We start from the raw sequence: 25,705 nt of genomic DNA, 5'->3' as shown, positions 1-25,705 counted from the left end.
TTAATATGATCTTGAGCTTTTTATGAATGTATATCTGTATCTTTGTGTAGTTTCTCTCTCTTGTGATCTTGCAGGAATTCGGTGAAGCTGGGCCGGTGAAGGAGCAAGAAGCTAGGAGCTACTGAAGAGAGGAGTGATTTGGATCGACAAACTAGTAGAAGATACAGATTAGTTAGATCCTTCTTCCTCACTTACATCTCATAAAGAAGAATACTCAAATAAGTTTACCTGTTTGTTGCTAAGGCACTATCACCTCTTAGAGTGGGATAGGGGCATTCCGAATTGGATACTTTTCCCAACAAAAAATTGGCGACTCCGCTGGGGAAAGTATATTGTTAGTTTATTTGTGTTTCTGGTGTTGTTCTTCTCATAAACTCAGGAGTGCCGAATCGAAATGCACTTGCCATTTTCAAGTGCAAAGTAGAGATCTGCCTCTCTAGTCCACGCACTGGGCCTGTTTTTATGATCTGAACAAACTGATACACAAGTGCTCTAACAGCCCTTTGTGATAGATCTTAGTCCTCATATAAATCATCCTCCTAATTGTACCTAATTGATAGCCTTGATTTGGCCAAAAACTGTTGATTTAACTGCAAACCGTAACCCAGAACCCAGAAACAACTCTCGTTTCTGCTTCAGCGCAGACTCTGTGAAGAGGTTCTGCATTTCAACGCAGGTCCCGTGAAGGGTACCTGTGCTGAATGTCAAAACCTCTGTGTTGGGAGTGCGTTGATCAGTCTTTTCCTTGTGCAGCTGTGGTTCCCTGCTTCCTTTTGCTCGGTTTTATCTCTGTTTTTGCAGCCTGTTATCAGTCAGTGTACCTATTTGAAACCCCTTTTCTTTGCCTCAATTCTGCCTCGGTTGTATAAAGAAACTGTATTTGTTCTTTGGGTATTTGTTACATCATTTGCAGTTTCCCATTACAAAAGTAAACTAGTCATACTGTCGCCCTTAGATCTAGACCTGTCGTAAGTGTCGTTTTGATCTTAGGAGTGAGTTTGTTTGCTGTTCACAGTTGATTTAGCTCTTACTTTTGTTGTTTGGTTTGAATTTATGCATTTCTAGTGTCGAAACAAGTAAATCATAAGGTGTCATAATCGTCTTTTTGATTTTGAAAAAGGAACTTGTTTATGTTTTCACTTGAAATCGAATTCAAATTTATACAACAGATTTCTTCTTAGGCATCAATATTAAGGAAGCGAAAACAAATACATGCATTTGTGCATTTGCATTTTGATAGTTTGCATGTGTTGATTTAGGGAAAAGTGCATTACAGTGTGCTCTATGCTCTTTGACAAAAGTTGTATCTTCCTTTTCCCCTTGTAGCTAGGATTTTCATTGTTGAAAAGATATAAAAGCTTGCTTACCATCTTTAGAATGCATTTAGGAATTGTATCATACATCTCGTGGTGATCCAAAAAGACAAAGTTCTAAGAAAGATCAACCTAAAATAAATTGAGTGAACTTAACAACGCTTTGTAACATAACGCACAACATAGAGGTCTAGGCTAGAGACGTGTTCCGGCGTCGTAAAACCTGGTGACTGTCGATCTCGCTGATGGTTGGGTGATTCCTCCTTAGGGACGATAGCGCCAGTACGGATTTTGCTCCCACGTACCGTCGAGTATATATTGGGAGACCCCTATAGGCATAAAACCTTTATCCTTAGGAAGTCGTGTCGACCGCGCTACTGATCGCAATGCACTGAACACAGCATTCAGGAAGTTCGACCGCCCGTACCTTAAAAAGTATTCTGCGGTTTTGCGAAAAGTTTGGCACACCCTCTACTTAGAACTCCAGAGCAGTTCCTTTTGGCCTTTTTTAGACTTTATAACGGAAAAAGTCCATCCGAGCATTTGTCACTTCGGGCTCGTTAAAACATCGAAGGAGACTAGTCATCTTTAGCTTTTTCTCGACTCTTTAAAATTGAAAAAACAAGTTGTGTCTAAAGCGTCGTTAAAATTTATTTTAAACGAAACAATCACCCCTTTTTCCTGCGTTGATCTTTAGGTTGAGAAAATGGAACCCACCAACCAAGGAATTCCCCTTGGTGGAAATCCTAGTCCCTTCTCCTCTTGGGGAGATGTTGGTGCGCCCCATATGGCCACATTGTCGCTTCCAGGACTGACAATTGGCTTGCCGGTCTGGCTCTTCTCAACCAATGTCGTTCAGAACACCATTATTCCTGAACAGTCGAATCAACAGTTAGACCAGTCCAGAGTTGCCCACCAGCCTTCTACTTCCTCTAATTAGTCCTCTCCTCCTTCCTCTTCGCTTGACGGAATTGGTAAAACAAAAAACCAAGTTCCTAAGGAGAAGAAGGAAAAGAAGAAGAAAGAGAAGAAGAAGAAGGAGCCAAAAGCGACTGGGGGCAAACAAGTGTCGTCTGACAGAAATCCACACACAACACTGACTAGGCCTAAATCGCCATGTGTCATATGCAAGGGAGACCACTTCCACAGAGATTGTCCCTGCATCCCTCGAATACTAAGGGACTGGTCTCCCCGTTTGCACAATCCAGTGGCATCAACCTTTGATAGCCATGTTGAATGCATACCGTCAACTAGCGAAAGTGAAGTCCTTGGACAAAAAGGGAGAGCTAGATCTCCCTGTAGACTGTGCGAAGGCAACCACGCCATCCACCGTTGTCCCTTCTTAGACGAAGGGAAAAGAGTTTTGGATGATTGACCGGTTTCACCGTTACGACTTCCTCCTGGATATAAAAAACTCTTGCAAAGTCCTTCGTTAGTTGAAAATCCAGCTGGCCCGCTCAAGTGGTCAGCTGAAGTGCCGGTCATTGAAGATGAACTAGCTGAATCCATAGCTGACGAAAGTCAAAAGGTCGAGGCGGCAGTTGACCCGGTCTTGCCTTCAGAGGATTTATCTTCGAATGATACGGTCACTGAAGAGAATAAAGATGACACCATCCAAATTCTCTTCATCAACACAGACTCCGATGAGCACGGGGGCACTCCCCCCATTCCTTTATCGCAGGAAGGAAGTTCGTCAGAGCGATACCTGGCCGTTTACTCCGTCCCACCACCAAGCAACCTAGTTGTCTCCTTCGACTGGAACCAACTAGGCAGACCCCGTTTGCCAGCAAGCATACCATTCAGAATTATCGTCCAAATATATAGAATGGTCATGGCTGGCACCATCATTGATGAAGGGGCATCTGTGAGTATCCTTTCCTCCACTGCTTAGAAAGCGCTTGGTTCGCCAACGCTTTTGCCTGAAATGAGAAATCTGACAGGCTTTGATAAAGGAACCAGTCGACCTTTAGGGATCCTCCCCAATGTGCCTATCACATTGAAAGGGAAGACCGTTCAAATGAATGTGATGGTCGTTCAAGGACCCTTGGATTATAACCTACTCCTTGGACGAGACTATATATATTGCATGGGAGCCATCGTCTCCTCACTCTTTAGAGTAATATGTTTTCCACACGAAGGAAGAGTGGTCAAGCTCGTGGACTAACATTCATTTCCCGGATCACGCATCGCAAATAGTCATATACCTTCCCTAAATGGTCTCTTCACGCAAGAAATGTCTCAACCCACGGTCCGTCCTCCCGATGAGTGCGAGTAATTCAGAGGGATATGACTGGAACCCAGGGGGCATGCGTCCTGGTCTGCTTCGGCAGGAAAACTTTGGGTATAGGGTAGGTTTCCGCGAGAGAATATGACTAGTCTGTACCCCGTCCGTCTTGGAAGAGGGGTTATTCTAGAATAAGATTCTTTTGTCAAAGTTATGTGAGTTGACAGAACTGAGTCAATCACCTTTGTCTATCTCGGTAGACATTGCCGAAGAAGTGTTTTGTTTGAAATATTAATAGAACAATCTTTGGGTGACCTGTAAGAGGTAGGCCTCTCTCGCTGAAACAAATGTTTTATTGGACTAAAGTAGAGGTAACCTTGAAACTCTGTTTTATACTTGGGGGCATGCAAACCTTTTGGAGTGCAAGCAAGGGGTGGCTATTTATTTTTTAAATTTTTAGTTCCTCCCTTTAAACCTGTAGGTCTAACCCTTTAAACTCGTAGGATTAGTCGTTTCCAAACTTGCATAAAGAAAGGATTCCAGGAGCATATCTTTGTGAGGCGCAGGCTCCATAAAAAATGGGATCTTACATGAGACATTCTTATCATATGACTGGAAAATCGAGCAGTTTTAGCACATAGTTCATGCTCGTTAAAAAATAAACATAAGATTGAGTAGTTTTAGCACATAGTTCATGCTCGTTAAAAAATAAACATAAGATTAAGTAGTGTTTTTCCGCGTTTAAGCTCGTTAAAAAATGAACTATCTTTCGGTAAATAACCATCGTGAATGTAACATTATCAGCCATTAAAGCCTTGGTCGTGTTTGCACCGTCACCTCCACTTTTCCATTGGCCGATCGTTCACCTCCATATGATTGTTTACCCAATTTGAGGAACAATTGCGAAGAGTGATTTCACTAGCCATCCTTGTGACACTGCCGTGCTTGGAAAATTCCAACCCTTACCTGGAATCAGCTACTAACCCATTTTATCACTCGCTCCTCAAAAGACGAGTCTTCTTTAAGCTCTTTTCATCTGCCTCGTAAAATATGAAAAGATTGCCGAGTGTTGGCCTTCCAGCTCGTTAAAGCAACCGGAAGTGCTATCCCTCCTCTAGATTTTAATGTTTTTGTACCTGAGGGATTATTGCACAAAAAGATCGAGCGCTTGTTTTGTTCGGCTTGTTAAAACTATCGAAAACTCATCCCTTCTGTATTATTTTATACTTTTTCAGACTTAAGGGATTATATGACGAAAAAGGACTTTCGGAGTTGACTTTACGTACCTTTTTAGACTCTCTAAAAATGAAAAGGACCGAGTTATCTTTGTCGTTAGACTCGTTAAAAAAATTAAATAGCGACAAACTTGTCTTTAGACGAGAACGAGTTTCACTATCGCTAGGCTCGTTAAAACATAGCGATGGGTTTGCCCGAAGGGCAAATTATAGAACAAGCATATGTTATCCTCCTCAAGCTTGACAAAAATAAAGAGGTACTGGTCAGAAATGACTGGGGAAAAATTGGGAAGAAACTAAAAGAACTTTATTGGTAGCAAGTCGCTCTTGAACATGACACTTCCACTCCGTGCCTGAGTCGGGTTGGGTTGTTTCATTCACCGGTCACATCACCATGGTCTCGCCAATACCATCCATCTTTGGGGTAAATGCTACCAATCCGTCACACAAGTGTCATCGATATGTTCAAGAGAAGTCATCCAGAGAAGTCAACCGTGTCCCATCCACTACCATATATCATCCTTTCATGACCACCACCCTGAACCATCTATCATCAGATCATTTTCACCTCCATCAAAATCATTTGCTCCGTTCCGTGTCACTGATGTGGGATACATTAAGGCCCTCCTTTGACGAATCGCTTCTTGTCGACATCAGCTCATTATCCAAGAAGTTGATCCAGGAACAACCCCTTCAGTACTTTGAAGCTTGCATGCGTCAACGACAAGTTTCTCACTTCCGGCGAGAGGTATACATCAATGACCTTCGACCGAAAGATTTTGCGTGGTGTTTGACGTCAAGTCCTTTATTAACACCACGTGAATTGTACTGCAGTACCTTGAGGGTCATCATCATTATTGGTGATTCCTCTCGCACTTGTTAACGATTTACCTCATTGACCGGTAATCAAGCGATGTCTTTCCATGTTCGACTTCAGAACATTTCTCACATGGATCGACTTGTACTTAGAGTGAAGATCAGACGAGATTGAAGACCCCGGATCTAGTTTCATCCATCCGGGCTACGATATATATTCAGGAAAAATAAAGACATTGACATGTACAACATTACAACAGATAATCATCCTACCAAAAGGATGATGATTTCATCAAAATCATCAGTCTACCATCAGACGATTGTCTGTTCTATGTACAGAAAAATGAATTTATAAACCTGAGGATCGGAATGCCCGTCTCAGCTAGATCATGAAAGCAGTATGAAAAATAATGTATTGTATTGTATCTTATTACAGGTCTCCTCCCAACATTGGAAGAACTTCAGATCCTCCTAATAAAGCATTTCACCCGATAAATGGCCTCATACTTTATGGGGCAACTGTTATAGACATTTTTGTGCCTTACAGCATTGAGCATGAAATGTCCATAATCCAAGGGATCCAAAGTCCCTAAATGAGTTTTTCCTACCCCTAAAGGAACAAGGTCAACCAAAGACAACTTCTCCCAGAAGTTCTCCACCAAAAACCACTCAGAAACAGTCAATTCAGGATCAATTCAGAGGCTCCAGTAGTTGTCTGCGCTGAAATGCAGAGAGTACACTGGCTAGGTGAACTGCAACGCAGGTAGAAGCACTACCAGGGTGCGCTGAGCGGGAAATGACAAATGGCAAGTTCATTCAACGAGGTGGAAAGACCCTGGAAGCTTCCAGAATCTTCTCCAATGACACTTGCCTCAATGAATTCGACTAGTGATGAGTAAGAGGTTCTCAACCTCCAAGTGGAAGCAAGAACTGACAGAGAGAAGCCACAAGTCAAAACATGAGCTGACTCATCCTCTCTACTCACATCTATATATGGATCTCTCACCCAGAGGTTCAGAAGGCTGGAATTTTGTACTTTGCAGAGAATTGTTGTTGGTTTGAGATTGACATTAGCACATTGGGTGATTTATGCTTTGTTGGAGGAGAGGAAGGGATTCCTTTGCTGGGAGGTAGATGCTGGATCGGAACTCACTTGGTTATATCTCCTCTTGGACTTTATTATCATATCAAAAAACTATTTTTCGTTTCTCCTACATGTTGTATACAAATGATGTTTTTGTTATGCTTACATGTTTAGCTTAATCTGATCTTGAGATTTTTATGAATGTATATCTGTATCTTTGTGTAGTTTCTCTCTCTTGTGATCTTGCAGGAATTCGGTGAAGCTGGGCCGGTGAAGGAGCAAGAAGCGGGGAGCTACTGAAGAGAGGAGTGATTTGGATCGACAAACTAGCGGAAGATACAGATTAGTTAGATCCTTCTTCCTCACTTACATCTCATAAAGAAGAATACTCAAATAAGTTTACCTGTTTGTTGCTAAGGCACTATCACCTCTTAGAGTGGGATAGGGGCATTCCGAATTGGATACTTTTCCCAACAACAAATAGGAATTTAACATCCCCAATTAATTGGGACTTGATAGCTTCAAATTCAAGAAAATGAAAACTAAGAACATAATTCCTTATGTGAAAAGATTTAAATTTAAATTATACTTTTGATATTAATAAATATCATTTTCAAATATTCTTAAATTTAAAATGTAAATATTTTATATTTCATTATTACAATTTTTTTATGTTTATGCATTTTTATTATATTTATTTACAATATCACAGTTGTTAAATAAATATTTAATAACAAATAAATCTTATGCAAAACATTATTTAAACGAAAAAATTAATAATACTCAATTTATAGTTTTGGATATAAACAAATTTTTATTACACATTTTAAACATGAAAACGTAAACCATCAACCACATCCTTAGTTGTTAAAGTCTAATAAATTAATATTCTATTTTGTTATTTTATCAACTAACCACATTATTGACTTTAATTGTAATTTTAATATTACAACAATAATACTCCTTAGCCACTTTTCCAATTCAAACAAACAAACCTATTCAATCTTACAAAGATGTTCGAAGTTTCTATAGGTAAAATTTAATTATTTGAAAGATGTTTAAATTATATATATATATATATAGTTTATTTCTTATTTTTTATATAATAAATATGGATATTAAAGTATGGATATTAAAGTTTTAGTATTTTGTTAAACATGTTTATTTAATTATTAACATAAATTATAATATTTGATTTTGAAGATTTTAATATAACTTAAATTCATAATTATTAATATTCAAAATATAATTTGGTATATTAACATAGTGTTGGTAGGCCAAAACGTACCACCAAGTGTTATGGGGTCTCTCCGGTGTGAAGTCTCAATTAGACCTCACATCATTTGGGATAAGAACTCTATCTGATATGTGGGCCCGACTGCCACCATGAATGTTTATGCTCTTGGTTATCAAATGAGAATTCGTTAGAGGGGGTCAAGAATGAAATGCTCATGCAGTGAAACAAAATTAGCCTAAGATTGACAAACTGCAAAAAGAGGTACAAACAAGTTTCAACAACAATAAGAAGAGATATACCCCGAGGGGAATTAGTGAGCTAAAACCCCATTAGACATAATAAAAAGGAACATGCCAGAAGTCAATTGAAAAGTAGTTCACAATAGGTCACCGACATGGCAAGGAACAAGTAAACACATATTTGAAAGTGAAACATACATGCAACCACTATGTATCAGTCCATAACATATTGTGTATATGAAAGCACACATACAAATATAGTGAATTACCAGAAAACTAATACAACGATCATGAGTAAGCATGGGAATTGGTGCCAAAGATAAAGAACATCTTATTAATATTGTTGCAACTTCAAATACATATCATGAAATTGGTCAAAACCCATTAGTGGAACATGGGTTGTTCATACTGTTGCCCGATTCCAAAACCTTAGCCCCACTGCAAATCCACTCTACTAACTTCCAAGAGTTGAGTGACTCTAGCTCTCAAGCATAAACCAGATATATCTGGTCTTAGCTTCAACTCGAGTTCTAAAGTCCCCTGGAAATGAGGCATGAGGGTGCATTTATAGAGGTCAGGTGATCGTTCACCTAACGTGACCTTTGACCTCCCCTCATGCCCTTTCAACTACTTTCGTGACTCTTGAGATTACATGCTTTCTTCTCAAACCTAATCGACTGTTACATGCTCAAGTTAGTCTTAGCATGGTCGTTGATATTATGGTGATGAATATTTCCATCATGATGAAGAAGAGGAAGTGGATGTAGAGGGATTATGTAAACCCTAGAACCCATGTTGTGTATATGTGGCGAGGTTGTGGATGCTCAATTTTAAGACATGCCTATTTTCCTACTACTATGCTTCACTCGCATTCATCAATCTTCTGGTGATGCGATTTGAAGTTTATTGAAAGGTTATTGGAAACTAAAAGGGGGTATCTGACTTGCTGAAAGGAAACCCTACTGTTGGGTCTCATTGCTGACATTGTTGAGAAACCATGAAGACATGAATCGTTCAAGTGCCTATCATTGCACCTTGCCCACACTTGACCACCTGTTGTTGTTGTGTTCTTCGTTGACACCCTAATTGTGTGGGTTATGTGTAAACCCTAGCTCCCTTCATCTAGGTCATATTTTTGCTTCCTCCCATGATCCTTGTTTAGACCCTTTCAATGCTGCGGTGTTTTCTATGAATCTGATTTATGACCGTATTCTTTAGCTTGAACCAATATCATCGAGTGGTGTTTAAGGTGAAGGTTCTCAAACATTGTTATATTTTATGGGGGAGGGTAAATATAGCGTCAAGAGGTATATAGCTCTCTCCTCTTTGGGTTTCAACACTCTAACACATGAGGTTTATCCCCTTGAATTCTCTTTTGGAAAATTATGAAGGTCTCTTCAAAATGTCATAGAGATTTATCCATGATCCAAGTGTTATAACAGATCAAAAGGTGACCCTGCATACTTGAAACCAATGAAGTAACTTCCAGAAAATGAAGTATAACTCTATTAAGAAGATTGTTCTCCCTTTCTTTGTTTTCTGTGCATGACACCTCCCAGATCTCCTCATCATTTAGATATTGAGAGTATTTCCTTCTGCCATAGTTCCCCCTAAGGTCACAACAATGGAGGTCGCGTATTTGGTCTACTTCCTCAAGGCATAAAGACTGCGATTTTGTAGCCCCTGTACAAGTGTGACCCACTGAAGGTCGCAAAGTCACATTTTCGGATAGGTCACACTCCTAAGAGGATCACTTAAGGAGTTGAACTATGACTCAACGACTGTGGGTTGGTGTGTGACTTCCTGTTTCCTCCATTGGTTTAAAATTGAGTCTGAAACCTTGCCTTCAATCAATGCTTATGAATGGCTCTTATTCATCACTACTGGCAGATAAACAAGGAGAAAATTTTGGTGCCTGGAGCTTAATTTTGCAGAATATATGGACCTCTTTGCATGCGACATCGTGCACGCAACTTGTCCCATCGTGATCACCTACATCTTGCTCATTTATATTCAAATATGCATCCTTCTATTGTAACACCATGCACATCCTTTAGTTAGCTTTTCGCAATGCCATAAGAGGTAGTTCTTCCATCGTGTCATTGAAGTGGTCGGAGTTATAGTGGCCTCAATTAACATGTACCCAAGCCACTTTATTTTGATCTCTGGCAGCGTTTTCGTGTAACTCCTAGTCGCATAAGTCGCAAAGAAGGAGCAGTCGCATTGGCCCCTGTATTTTCTTGGAGCAATTTTGTGACTTATCTACCACAACAAAGGTCGCACATGCGCATTATAGTTGCGGTCACAGATTTTGGATGCATGAGGGGCTTCCTAGTGTGACTTCGTGACTTGTGGAGGGATCGCTAGGTCACAACTCAAGTTGGGTCACAGCTTATGGTTAGGTGACGAGGACATGGGATGTGACCTAACGTCTTTCTAGGATATCAATGACTTACGATGAGGCATGATTTCATACCCAGACATCAACTGTAACTAGAACACACGCTTCAGCCATAAACTGGGATGAGATTGGTCTATACCAATCTCTAAACACGATAATATTTGCAGGGTTGAACTTCACATAGAAAACATGGGACATACTGCGACATTAGATGTATGAATGATTCATTTAAATGATTTACCTATGCACTAATACATGTATTAACCACCATGGCAAGGAATGAAGCTTGCGGGTATATTCGCAAGTCTATCCCAGAAAATACGAATTCAAAGGCATATCCAATGCTTTGACATTATCAACTGAAATTTATCTAACAAAGGAACCAATGCCGATGTAGATTAAAGCATGTGCATGTCCATCAAATGACATAGAGAGAAAAATAAGAACCAAAGTCTGTGCTATCACAGGGATGCATAAAACAAGACGTTGGGTTAGCAGCAAGGCTACGCACTTCCTCAACAAACTCAATATCCCTTTCTTGGGGCATGGGTAGAACAATAGTGGTCGAGCTGACACACAAGGAACCAAAATGAAATGCTACATATTGCAGTGCCTCCCTTTGTTAATACGCACAAGAACTGTGTTGTCAATGATGTCGAGTGCCTTCAAATGAGTCGCCAGAATTGATGTAGTGCAAGTGTAAGTTGTAATGTTGGCTACCTCTCTAAGAGGTGTGGTAATCATGCGTGCTCGCCAAAGTGGCTCATAGAACTATGAGTAGCCTCCTACTCATTTTCATCCAAATCTGTCACCTTTTGAACCCATTTCACCAGCGTTCATCGATGGCACATCATCGCTCCAGGCATGAAAACTATTTAAGTGAGCACAATTACTTTGTGAAAGGGCTTCATGCAATTGCTATTATGTTATGAGGAAGTTTGGTTTGACCCTTGATGTGACTCCATATCATTCCAACATCAACATATCGTTTATACCTTGTTCATCATTTACGTGTGGTCGATCATTGCGATGGCACTGTATGTGCTTTAGGAGGGATCTTCATAGATTCTTCACCACTTAATAGAGGCAAAGCCTAAATGCATCAATGCATTCTCAATGCTCTTTCAAAAATGGATTTTGGTCCTCTTACACCAGTTTTTCTAGCTTCTGAGCACATGCATTAACCTAACATCTAAGGTGGCGTTAACAAGTCAAGGGAGGTTCTTGTAATGATGCATATGCAGTGGGATGCGATGTTAATGGGAGTGCGTGCATGGGGTCATAAGGGCGAGGTTGAAGCATGAAGTTGACTCTCATTCTCGCTAGCTAGGGTTTCAAGGATGTGAATGATGAGGAATGATACTTCAACCCTACTAAGTTTGAAAGGAATGAGGGTTATGGTGAGGCGAAGTAAATGAAAAAATTATATCTGTAAACCCTAATTATTATTGATGTGACCATGCTTCAAGGAGAGATAATAAGCATCCTGGAGAGTGAGGATTAATTTAATAAAGGGTTAGTCCTACAATCACATACCTTTAGAGTTACCATGATGCAAGGCGAATACATAATTCTCGTACACCCCAATGCACATGCTGAGGTGAAGGATCTACCAAGAACCAAGGGAGAATGCGGTGTTGATGAGGATTCACCCCTAGAGGCATGTGAATTATGTAACAACAGGAAGGGGATCACTCCTTTGACAATCTAGGGTTTTTCCCAAACCCTAATATTATCAATCGTAAATGAAAGCCAAATTGAATGCATGCCTATCCAAATATAGGGCATCTACTCATCACGATGCATATAATGCAAAGGTGAGTTTTAAAATAATGGGAGACTCTTAATGCTTCACTGGAGCTATTGACCTTCAAAACCCTGAGGCGATCCTAAGGCCTATGTCTAAGATAAAACATCTTGTGTGACTGCAATATACGGAACATGAGAGGGTGCATCAACAAGGTTTGCTAGGAAGGGTCACGGGGCGAGTAACTAGTTGAAGGCCTTATTGAAACCCTAGTAGCTTGGGGCAAGAAGAGGGGTACCCAACATTTTGGATATGCCCAAAAACTTGGGTGGTGTTGTAGCAGATACAACACATAGTAAAATATAATTATAAAATACTACATAGAAATTCTATTAGATTTCAATTTACTTAAAATTATATTTAGCATTTTCCATCGTCAAGATAATTTGTAGTCTAAAACATTATTTATATTTTAAAAATATAATAGTGTCACTAGTTTTTCCTATGAATTTTAGTGAAACTTGTAGATATAGCCAATATTATATCTACATTTTTGCCTCATTCCAAAAGTTCTCTTGCAACACAAGTTTTTATGTTAAGATTTTATTTTCCCTCATTCCAAAATGCTCATTCAATATAAAAATCATTGAAAATATTAGCAATTCCTCACATAAGAAAAAAATTATATGTTATATATAAACATATAGGGAAATTAAACGTGAGTATAGAAGAATAAAATCCATTCTTCCCCACTACGTAAGATAAATCCTGGGAAAAAAAGGAAGAAGAAGAGGAAGAAAAGAAAAAGAAAAAGAAAGAAATATATATATATATATATATATATATATATATATATATGAACTTTTGTTATATTTAAATAGGGATTACATGGTTGGAATTTTCAATTATAACTTGTTTATGGTTATAAATTTCTTTTTTTATGTATATTATAAAGAAATTATGATTAAGTTCATCTCACATTTATATAATATAGTTTTATGAGAAATTCCACACAACTTTTCTATTATTAACTATTCTACAATGTCTCGGTGTTTGATGTTTTATCTTACTGTTCATCTTCTTTAATTTTTAAATAGTAATATTTTCATTTGTAAATATATATTATTTTTATTATATATATTTTAAAGAGTTATATTGTTTTTCTTATACTTGTTTCTACTATCAATATTTTAAATTTTGTATTCATCAATTTCTAACTCTATTAATTCTACAAACAATAGAGGCTCTTCATACTCCTTATTAAAAACTTTCCCATATAACAACTTCAATCAAATTTGGAATCAAATTCAAATACATTCAATTCTAAGAACAAAATGCTTCAAATATGTCACCACTACTTTCCATGCCATTCATGTTTAGTCACTTTAGAGACAGTATGTTTAATCAATTTGGAAACTGTAACAAAACTCTAATTATTATAGTAGGATTCATCTCCTAACCGTAAATACCACCAAGAATTTTCCTCATCCAAATGGCCTCATATGTTGCCTGACTAGCAGCCATATATTTGGCCTTTACTGAGTTGAGTGCTACAGATCTTTATTTCATGTTGTTGCTAAAAATAGTTGCTAATCCAAAACTGAAGATAAATCCTGGAGTGCTCTTCCTGTCTGATGAAATCTCTGCCCAAACTACATCGGTGAATCCTTTGAGCTTCACACCATAAGTCCTCATGTACCATAGCCAAAAATGTGTTGTGCCTATGAGGTAGCTAAGCACATGTTTTACTGCTTTCCAGTGAAGCTTGGTAGCCTTCAGCATAAAATGACTAAAATGATTAATTGCATAACATATGTTAGGCCTTGTGTTCACCATATACATCAAGGACCACACCACTTGTCTATAGATGGTACAATCTACTTCATCTCCTATAGAAGCATCCTCCTTCCTCCAACTAGTAGCTAGAGGATTTTCCATAGGGTTGCATTCTTACATATGGAATCTCTGAAGTATTTCATAGGTATACTTCTCCTGACCCACAAACAACTATCCATCTCCCTACCACACATCGAAACCAAGGAAGTAGTGCATCAAGCCCATGTCCTTCATCGAAAAATCTCTTGCAAGGTCCTCCCTGAAATATTGTATCAACTTAGCATCTCATATCAGTATCAAGTCATCTACATACATGACTATAATGAGTGATTTTTTGTCTACCACAATCTAGTAGATATTGGCATCTTCTTCACTTTTGGTGAAGCCCAATCCACTAAGATATGTGTCTATCCAAGTTTACGAAGAACAAGGTGTTTTCTTGAGACCATAAAGGGATCTCCTAAGTCTACGCACATGTATGTCCCTACCAAATGTCTCAAATCCCTTAGGTTTATCTATGTAAATATCTTCCTCAACCAATCCATTGAATAAGGTAGTCTTCACATCCATCTGGTGGATCTTCCACACCATCATCACAACTAAAGCTAAAATGGTTCCATTGGAAAAGTATCTTTCCATAAGTGAAAATATAACCTCATAGTAAACTCCCTATACCCGTGGGAAGCGTTTGGACACAAATCTGTCCTTATACTTCTCGATATTTCCATCAACTACATGTTTCACTTTGTATATCCATCTAAAACCAAACAATAACTTATTCTCTAGTATTTGCACCACCTCCCATACATTTTTCTTCAAGATGGAGCCATACTCCTCCGCCATGGCATCTATCAACATTGGTTGGCAAACTTCCTCCTCAAATGCTGAAGGCTCAGAGTCAGTGTGTTATATCATAAGTTTCATATACCAATATACTTGTCTAGTGATCTCCTTTGCCTGTGCAAGGATGTAGGAGCTCCCACATGCTCCTCTGCATCTTGCACCAACCTTTCAGCCACTCTGGTTCTCTTCCTCCCCTCTCTAGAAGATTTTGGTTGAGTCGTTGCCTCCACTTGGCCTCCTTTTTGCTCCTCCACATGTGGTTCCTCCGTAACATCCCAAGGCTCTACGGCTACTCCTTTGGAGCTAGAATCTCCTCCTCTGGGGGAACACTCATCTCTCACTCTGGAGAGCTTCTCATAGCCTTATCCTCATCAAATATGACATATCTCCTCATCATTATCATCTTGAGTAAGGGAAAATATACCTAATAGTTATGAGATGTCTCTCTGTATCCTACAAAGATCCCCATCTCGTTTGTAGGCTCCAAATTTTTCTTACTATTCTTAGATACATGACAATATACTATAGATCCAAAAATTCAAAAATATGATACATGTCAATTATATTGTGAGGGATCCAGTTCTACAAAAAAAATTGTTTTATTGCATGCTTCTGCCCACATATATTATGGCATTCACTAATCATGCAACATTTCTCTTGCATCCCCTATAATGCTTCCTTTTTTCCTCTTAGCCACACCATTTTGTTGTGGGTAGTGGGCAAAATTAGTTCTCTTCTAATTCCTTCCTTGGAACAAAAATATTTGAAAGCATTAGAAATAAATTCTTCTCCATTATCACTTCTTAAGGATTTAATTTTATGACAAATCTCATTTTCAACCAGTGCTTTGAATTCAACAAATTTTGCAAACACTTCATCTTCCTTATTCATAAAATTCATCCAACACTTACAGGAAAAATCATATATGAAAATTACACAATAAACACATTTTGCAACTAAGACTATAGAAAATGGTCCACAAAAATTTGAGTGGACTTGCTCCAAGATGGCTCAAGCTCTGTTATCTCAGCCCTGAAAGGAGGCTTTGACATATTTTTCTAGAGTGCATCCCTTGCAAACATCACATTGTTCAAGGGTGCATTTCAAAATTCTAGTGGTGATGTGTTGCATGATTTTCAAATCTCCATCGTGTAGGTGACCCATGTGCCTATGCCAAAGTTATCCAACATCTTGACTATGAACATGTTCTTCTTTGCTTCTAAATGTAGCGCATGCATCCTCCTATAGGTTATAGAGACTTTTAAGAGAAATTTCACTAGAACACCAATTTTTTTTACATGTCCAGTAGCAACATGCTTAATAAAGGCTTTCCCTTTATTTAACACCACATCATAACCTTTGTCTTCCAATAGAGCTACATAAATCAAAATTTTCTTCAGCCCAGGCACATACATTACATTTTCTAGGTGGAGATGGGAGTCTAACTCTCTCTTAAGGGGACAGTACGAATCCCTTTGGTACTATACCTCACACAATCTCCAAGTTCTATGTCTAATTGTAGGTCCTTCTCCTCAAGGATGTCAAAGAACCTCTTAGATCATGTCATATCAAAATGAGGCCCCGGAGTGCAAGTACCATATAATGGCTCATACAATTCTTACCATGCATGTAATAAGGGTGAAGTCCAATTCAATTTGTGATGCAAGAGAACCAACTCCTACTCCTCATTCATGTTTCTTCTCATATTTCTTGTGCAAACATTTGGTTGAATAGTGTCGAGATTCATGGCAGTGAAAACATTTAATTTTGCTAAGGTCCTTCGTCTTACCCTAGTTCTGGCTAGATTTTGGATTGCCTTGGGCCTTCTTACTCTCAGATTTCTTTCCCTTTCCTTCAAAGGAAAAGTTTTCTTCCCCCTAAACTCTAGTTGTGACAAAATCTCTAAAATTTCTTCTGATCTCCTCCTAAACCAAGTCAACCCAAAATAAATCCCAATATGGTAGCTTGTCTCTTCCATTAACTGAATCTTGATAGTTGTGCCAGGACTTTGGAAGGCCGGGGAGTGATAAGCTCACAGGTTTGGATGATGGTACATTTTCTCCTACTCCTCCAAGTTCATCTCAAACCTGAGTGAATCTAGATGTGCATTGTAGAATGGTTTCATTTTCTGAATTAAAATGCTCCTGATGTTATCTCCCAATGCCAATTTCTTGGCATCATTACTGCTTTGGAAGATATTTGTGAGATTTTTCCAAATTGCAAAAGGAAACTACTTTTGAAACCAGATGATCTTTGACACCCTCCAAAATAATTCTCTCGGTTGTTGTTGTGTCGTTTTTCCACTGAGAAAAAGCTTGTGAATCTAATGTTGCTAGTTTCAGAATATCATTTTGTGTATATTCCCATACTCCATTCTCATCGAGGACAGATTCCATCCTGTATTTACAAGAAAAACATTTGAGGTGGCCTCCAATGCATACTCTAGCCTCAATCAGTTGAAAGACAATTTTCCTACATTGAAGAGAATCTACACCAAAAACTCTGCAAATAGAAATGTCTCTGAGAGAATATTTGGAACAAATTTTCTATGTAGTCATCCAAATATCTGATACCGTATAAAAATTGCAATAAATTTTCTATTGCTAATAAAATCAAATTGAAATTAAGACACAAAAAATTCTTCTACTATTCTGCGGAAAGAAAAACAAACGATAGAAACACATGCAATAACATGCAACCATAAAAAAACAAGGAACACAATGATTTTAAAGGGGAACCCAACTGGGAAAAACCCCTTCATTGCTTTGCATTGATTCAATTGAGAAATATGGATTTATTACAAAGTATTTCTTCAATCCTAAAGCACACCCTGCACTACGATATTGATCTTCTACTCACTAACTTTCTCTAACAAAAACTTAGCAAATTCAAGCCTCAACCTTCGTCCTATTTCCTTTCACAATCATGGAGGAAATTAGCTACTAAATAACAATTAAATTCCCTATTTTCTTGCACAAATGATAGAGGAATTGACCACCTTCTCAATGCAAAACTCTGTACACTCAACTAGTATACAATTGATAATTACAATGTGTCTTTTCCTCCACTCCAACCAGGAAATTCAAATTCCATGCATGAATGGGTCTATTTTTATAAACTAATGAGTTAACTAAGAGATCAGTGAGTTGACAACTATTAAAACTACTCAACTGAACTCCTACTGTCTCCACTAAATACTAGAGATTAGTTAACTGAGTTTAAATAACAACAACTCCACTAGATTGCTAAATTTTAGCAATCAATCCATGCCCATATCTACTTCTAGCATATAACTTGAATTTACTAACTTCACTAGAATACAAAGACATGCCACTCCAGCTAATTGTAATCCAACTCATCCTCGAGATGTGGAAAATCGAGTTTCTCCATTTGACTAAGGCACAAGTCAAATGAAGCTTCTTTGTGCTACACTTTAACATTATGGTAGGAAAGAGTAGAGCTCCCTCCTATAATACTTTCATGCACTTAACTCATAAAATTCCTAAGCCATAAGGATTTATCTGGTGTTTTAAAGTCCAAAATACCTAAAAAAATTAACTAGATAATTTGGTTAATGGAAAGAAATCATTTCGTATTAGATGACTAACTTCTAAAAGTTGCACCATAACTACTTGGCATTTCCAAAACGTATTACCTTTCCTCGCATGTTTCATAGATCTTATAAATAGAAATGAAACACCCCGAATTAGCTAGAACTTAGGAACTTCAACTTCAAAGAAATAAGAACTAAAAAAAATTATATTTTAATATTAATAAATATCATTTTCAAATATTATTAAGTTTAAAATATAATTTATTTTATTTTATTATTACATACTTTTGCATTATACATCTATTATTATAATTATTGACAATATCACTTTAATATAAATATTTAATAACAAATAAATATTACTCAAAATATTATTTAAATAAAAAAATAATAATACTCAAATTTATTTAAATAAAAAAATTAATAATATTCAATTTATATTTGTTGATACAAATAACTTTTACTACATTTATTAAACATAAAAGTATAAACAATCCACACAATACTTCATAGGTCTAATAAATTAATGTTCTGAAGTCTAATAAATTAATGTTCTAGTGTGTTGTTTTATTAACCAACCACGTTATTGATTTTAATTATTTTATTAACCAACCACGTTATTGATTTTAATTATATTTTAACATTACAACGAAAGTACTTTATATTTTGATTCAAGATCATGTGCTCTCACTAATTAGTTAGGATTTTTGGAGCTGTACAACCTTAATGGTCATGCAGCCATGAGGTAGGCGGCATGGAAAACCACGAACACAGTAAGACAGAGGCACTGAAACCAAGAGATTACAGCAATGACAGAGGAAGTCCGGAGAGGAGAGATCCCCTCCTATAGAGATGAAACGGCAGGAGAACGAACAAGCAACAACAAATTGGACGAGGAAACAAAGACACAAGGACCTATCCTCGAAGCAAGATGGTAGACAGGAAGCAGAGGAAAATGCTTACCATGTGCAATGGAAAAACCAAGATTCATTATTCCCATGAATAAACTCGAGCGCTATAGAATATATATGAAGGACCACACATTAATATGCAAGTTTATTGGCGTAAGGCCATTAGAAAACTGCCTAACCAGGTGGATACAACAGAAATGGCAACCTCAAGGCCACATAGAGCTGAAGTTGGGCGCACGAGGCTTCTTTACGGTAATTTTCTCAAATCTACAAGATAAAGAAAAAGTGTTTGAAAACGGTTCATATTTTCATAATAATGCACGTTTATTTATGAGGTATTGGGAGGAGTGTTACAACCCTAATAAAGAGAAATTCCTAGCAGCTCCGGTGTGGGTAAGACTGTTTGGATTACCAATGGATTTTTGGGACCCTGAGATTCTGGAAGGAATAGGAAATACCATAGGAAGCTTTGTCAAAATAGCCGAATCAACAAAGAAAGGAAGATACACTTCTTATGCAAGAATATTTGTCTATATGAATATAGCCGACCGGATTCTAGGGGAAGTTGAGTTAGAATACCAAGAGGAGGTGTGGCAGCAGGCGCTGGACTACGAGCACATCCCTTTCAAATGTAGAAAGTGTCAAGAATACAGACATCTTTATAAGGAATGTCCTCTTAATTCAGAAGAGGAAGAATGGAGAAGCAAGCAACAGAAGAAATATCAAGAAGATAATGAAGGGTTTCAGGAGATAAAATATAAAAAAATACCCATAAAGGAAAACCCCAAGGAAGGAAGAAAGGAACAACCAGCCAAAACAAATAATGCAAACAGATTTGAAATTCTATAGGTAGAAGAAGAGGACAAAGAAGTTCAAATCATGCACTATCAGGAATAAAAGGCATAGAAGGGCAGCCCAAGCCAAGGTGCAAATAATACAACGAGGAAAACTGAAAGAGAAACAACGAAAAAGGAAGGAAAGGAAAAGGGGGAGAATATGGAAAGTGAAGTAATGGAAATTGATACCAGTAGAGGAGAAGATTCAACGTCAGAAGAAGAAATACCGAGGAAACTTCTAGACGAATGGAGACACTTGGATGAAAGGTTCATCCCAAAAGAGGATAAAAAATTATATAGAGAAACCTTTCAAAAATATAAGGAAAAACAAGATTAGGGAAAGACAGGAATCACTGAGCAACTAGGCATCCAACTCGAAAACAACCAAGATCAACAAAGTAAAGTGAAAGGAGGAAAAAAAAGAGGCAGGAGGAATATTCAGGAATCAATACAGATCATGGGAGAAATGCTAATAAACACTAGAAGAGTAGTACCGCTCTCAGCGGTCTTCCACCAAACAACCCCAACCACCCAATGATAATTACATCCTGGAACATAAGGGGACTTAACAGTAAAGGTAAACAAAGATACCTAGCAGAAAGGATCAAAAGAGAAAAACCCCAAATAATGTTGTTACAAGAAACAAAAATAACATTGGGGAAAATGGAGGAGATCTTAATCAAAATCAAACCTACATATGAATGCATGAAATTGATGCAAAAGGAAGTGCGGGGGGAATTGCAATATTATGGAACCCCACAGAAGTCACAGTCGACTACTGGATAGGAATGAAAAGGATTCTTTCTAGGAGATTCAGACTTATAGGCCACATATACTAGTTCTTGGTTTCAACAGTTTATGGAATTCATGTAATAGTGGAAAGAGGAAGTTTCCACCTCCAACTGCAATAGTTAGGAAACCTTCACACAGAAAAGTTGTGGCTGATAGCTGGGGACTTTAATATGAAAACCTCAAAAGAGGAAAAGAAAGGGGGATTGCAGAGGGAAGAGCTTGTCATGGAAAGATTCAAGGACATGCAGTCAGCACTAAAAATGATAGGCATCCATATAATTAATGGAAAATTCACTTGGAACAACCGCAAAGGAGGAAGCAAGCAAATAACTTCCACACTCAACAGGTTTCTAGCAACAAAACATTTAATAGGGAAGGACATTTTCTATGAAGCGACAATTCTACCATGTCAAGGATCAGACCATTGGCCCATAAAACTAGAAATCACCTTGAACCATCAAAATCAGAACAGACCCTTTAGGTTCGAGGCTTTCTGGTTGCGAGATCCAACCTTCATAGAAAAAATGGAGCAATGGTGGAAGAACAATGAGATTGAAATAAAAGGAAGAAATAAGATGCATACCCTACAGCTAAGATTAAAGGATCTTAAAGTCAAAATAAAGAAGTGGAATAAAGAGGAATTTGGACATATTCAAAAAGACCAAGAAAAGCTTCAGACAGAAATGAAAAGAATACAACAGAAAATCATAGAAGACGGGAGAACAGAAGAACTAGTAGAGGAAGAAGGAGTGGTACTAAACAGGCTGGAAGATAAGAAAATAGGAGGAAATTTTATGGAGACAAAAGTCAAGAATACAATGGTTGAAAGAGGGGGAGAGGAACACGAAATTCTTCCACAAGGCCATGCAACATCATAGACAATAGAATAGAATATTCTCTATAAAAGATAATCAAGGAAACAGGTTAACTCAGAAAGAGGCAGTGGAGAGTTTGTTGATATAATACTTCAAAGGAATCCTGACTAAGGCACACATCAATAGAGAGGAAGATATAGAAAAAATAAGTCAATATATACCCAGAATGGTGAATCAAGAACAGAACATGGCACTCCCAAGGGTGATAACTGAGAAAGAAGTAGAAGAGACAGTGAAGACAATGGCAAAGAACAAAGCCCCACGACCGGACGTGTACACCTCAGAATTCTTCCAAGCCACTTGGAGCTTCATGAAGCAAGACATTGTAAATGCAGTGGAAGAATCCAGATGCATGAAAAGAATGCACCCAGCTTGGAATGCAACTTTCCTCGCCCTGATTCCAAAGATGGAAAAGGCTGAAGAACCTCAAGGTTTCAGACTGATAGCATTATGTAATGTAATTTACAAAATCCTAGCCACTATAATGGTGAATAGACTAAAATCTATCCTTCCAGAACTGATTTCAGAGGAACAAACAGGGTTTGTGAAAGGGAGACAAATATTGGACGAAATCATAGTTGCTCAAGAAGCAATGCATTCAATGAAGAACTCAAGGCACAAGAGAATGATGATTAAACTTGACCTAGCTAAAGCATACAACAGGCTAAGCTGGGAATATCTCCATAAAATTGTAAAATCTTACGGTTTCGACGATAGATGGATAGAATGGGTAATGTTCATGATAACCACACCGATTATGTCTATAATGTCAAATGGGACACCTACAAAAACCTTTAACCCGTCCAGAGGACTCAGATAGGGAGACCCTCTCTCCTTATTCCTATTCATAATAGCTGCTGATGGTCTAGGAAGACTAATAAAAGCAAGAGTGAATAGTGGGAAGCTCAAAGGCCTCAGACTGTGGGGAGAAGAACTACCCCTAACACATCAACAATTCGTAGACGACGTCATGATGTATGGACAAGCCAATCTCAAAGAAGCAAAGCAATTAATGGAAATCCTCGAGGAATTTACAAAAGCAACAAGTACAGAGATAAATAAAGACAAAATGGAAATCTACTTCTTCAACAATCCAATGACTTCCCAATCATTCTTAGCTAGAACCATGGGTTTTCGAACAGGGAAGTTCCCGACTAAATATCTAGGCATCTAGCTAAGTGATAAGCAAAACATAACTGCTAACTAGGGAGGCTTGCTGGGAAAGATACAAAGAGGAATGGATAACTAGACTTTTAGGGCTCTAAACACCCCCCAAGTCGTATAATTCTATTCAAGTCGGTCCTCCAATCAATGCCAGTTTATCAAATTACAAGCCAAGAAATACCAAAACAATATGCCAAAAAATGGTAGAAATCTTCAAAAGATCCCTATGGCAAGGGACAAATAAAGCTAAAAGGTGGGCATTCTTATCAAATGGCTGAGAAAAAAATTAACAGAAGGAGTTTAGGGCTGCGAGATCCATAAATCCTAAATTAGATGATGGGGGCCAAACTATGGTGGAAATGGATACAAGGAGGAGAATATTTGTGGAAAAAGTTATGGGAGAAGAAATATGAAATGGCCAGATCCCCTGAAGAAAAATTGAGAAGCTAATCAGAAAAGAAAGGTTCTGCATTGGAACCTGGTGAGATAAAATAGGGACCTGATAAGAGAACATAGTTTCTGGGAAATTAGGGAGGGCAACAAGGCGAACTTCTGGAATGAGGAATGGCAGCAGAGAGGAAACCTCTGTCAGCAACATCAACTCCAAGAAATTTACCAGTTTACCACCCAAATGGAGGAATACGCAATCCAGAACTACTGGCTCCCTGAAAGGGAAGGATACTGGAGAAAATGGAAAATGAAAGAAGACTGGTAAGAAGCACCAGAAATAGAACAATGGGAAAACTACAAAAAGGAGATGGAGACAAGGAAAATAGCAGTTAAAGAAGGAACGAACATCTTAAGATGGGTAAAATGAATTAAAGGGAGGTTTACGACAGCAAAAGGATTCTACATAATGGTCGGTAGCACCAACAATATTGAAACAAAAAATGGAATAAAATCTAGAAAATGAAAACTTGGACCAAGATAGCGTTATTTAGTTGGATAATACACCACGGGTGAGCTTTAACCTGGGACCAGTTGAGAAGGAAGGGGACGCGAGGTCCATCACGTTGTGTTCTCTGCTGGGAACAAGAAGAAACGATGGAACACCTAACTAACTCTTGTCGAGTCAGCAATATCCTATGGCGACACCACCAGCAGCTCTTCAAGATTAGCGACAAAGATACAAGCAGTATAAAATTAATAGTAGAAAACTGGAGGAGTAAACCATACCAAAATGCAGTCCTGAATAGAGCCTGGAATCTCTCCATAGGGTTCACCCTGTGGAACATATGGAAAGAAAGGAATTGACTGATTTTTAAGGATGAAGGCAAAGCAATGAAGGATATCTGGAACCAACAGTCCAGAACATAAGAGAAACTATAATCCTAGAGAAGTGGAATGATGAAGACTAGAAAGCAGACCAAACAGAGACACGAATTCTGAACTATTTGCAACTTAAAATAAGCATCACAGACATGGAAACAAGGAAATATAAGGCCAAAGAAGCAGGAGAAAATGAGCACTACAGGAATCCGCAGCAGGGCTTCACAAAATTGAACTTTGACGGAGTGGCAAAAGGAAACCCAGGGGAGGCAGGCATAGGAGGAATATTCAGGGATGATAGAGGAAGAACGCTAAGGGTATATGCGATGGACTATGGAAGTGCATCAAATAATGAGGCAAAATTCCACGCGCTGAACAGGGGGATAGAAATAGCCATCAGAGAGGGGTATCAAAAACTCTAGATAGAAGGAGATTCAAAGCTCATGATAAACATTCTCAAACAATTACTGCACGGAGCATCAGTAGAGAAGCTGAGTTGCAGCTGGCGGACTGCATGGATAATCAAAGAAATAAGCCAACAGTTGAGAAGGGTAGCTTACATACTACCTTCCCATGTGAGATGAAAAGGGAATGCACCTGCCGACTTCCTAGTGAACTGGGGATGTAGGAAGGGAGACCAACAACTGGACGCAAGTGGGGCAGAACTGAACCAAAAGGTGGACATGGCGCAACTGATACAACTTGTAGAACAAGATAGGAATATGAGCGATCATCTAGAGAATTCGACGGGAAAAGACCAGAGGGAAGAGGGAAAAGGATAGACGTAGGAGAGGATAGGGGAGGAACAATACAGACGAAGTCTGGTGATCGGTAGGATGACGGAGGAGGGTAGAGGAAGGACAAACCTCAAGAGTATGAGGGATGAGCCAGAAAGGAATGCCAGAGGAGAGGGCAGGACAGAGAAATCGAAGACAGGCAGCCGAATTAAGACAAGTGGCAGAGCAGAGTCAGAAATCCTATGGCAAGAGCAGCCGGGAGAGGAAAGCAGTTAATGCAGGACAATGGTGGACAGGACATGAGGGCAGCATCCCAAGGCAGGAGGGAAGGGATGTGTGCCAAGGAAAAAACAGGACAGTTGGCGGTAAAAACAAGAGCGGGGAATGAAAAAGAAATAAAGCTTAAGGAAAATTGGAAAGAGGCATTATGCATGCAGATGAGAACAAAGAAAGGTGACGAGAAAGGAAGAGGAGGCAGCGAGAAGATGCAGAAGACGAAAGAAAGGCAAAGCTTGGTAAGCGGGTATGTAATACCTCTAGCCCTAAATCCTGAAAGCTTAAATTGTTTGAGAAGTAAGTTAGGATTGTGGTAT

The 25,705-nt window shown here is 38.4% G+C and overlaps 1 protein-coding gene across 1 annotated transcript; it reads left to right on the top strand.

The window, feature by feature from the left end:
• The first annotated feature begins 24,527 nt into the window (after window positions 1-24,527).
• LOC149216154 (uncharacterized) lies at window positions 24,528-25,157 on the top strand. The gene is made up of 2 exons (XM_089389842.1): window positions 24,528-24,781; window positions 25,004-25,157. Exons 1-2 carry the CDS (start codon window positions 24,528-24,530, stop codon window positions 25,155-25,157), a joined length of 408 nt encoding a protein of 135 aa, XP_089245968.1.
• The last annotated feature ends 548 nt before the right edge of the window (window positions 25,158-25,705 follow it).

Source organism: Pinus tabuliformis, chromosome 1_1 (genome assembly GCF_031772625.1).
Source record: "Pinus tabuliformis cultivar Carrire ecotype Pingquan chromosome 1_1, CPIR1, whole genome shotgun sequence".
Taxonomy (NCBI): domain Eukaryota; kingdom Viridiplantae; phylum Streptophyta; class Pinopsida; order Pinales; family Pinaceae; genus Pinus; species Pinus tabuliformis.
The sequence above is the reverse complement of the archived record's forward strand: the minus strand, read 5'-3'. Positions and strand labels throughout refer to the sequence as shown.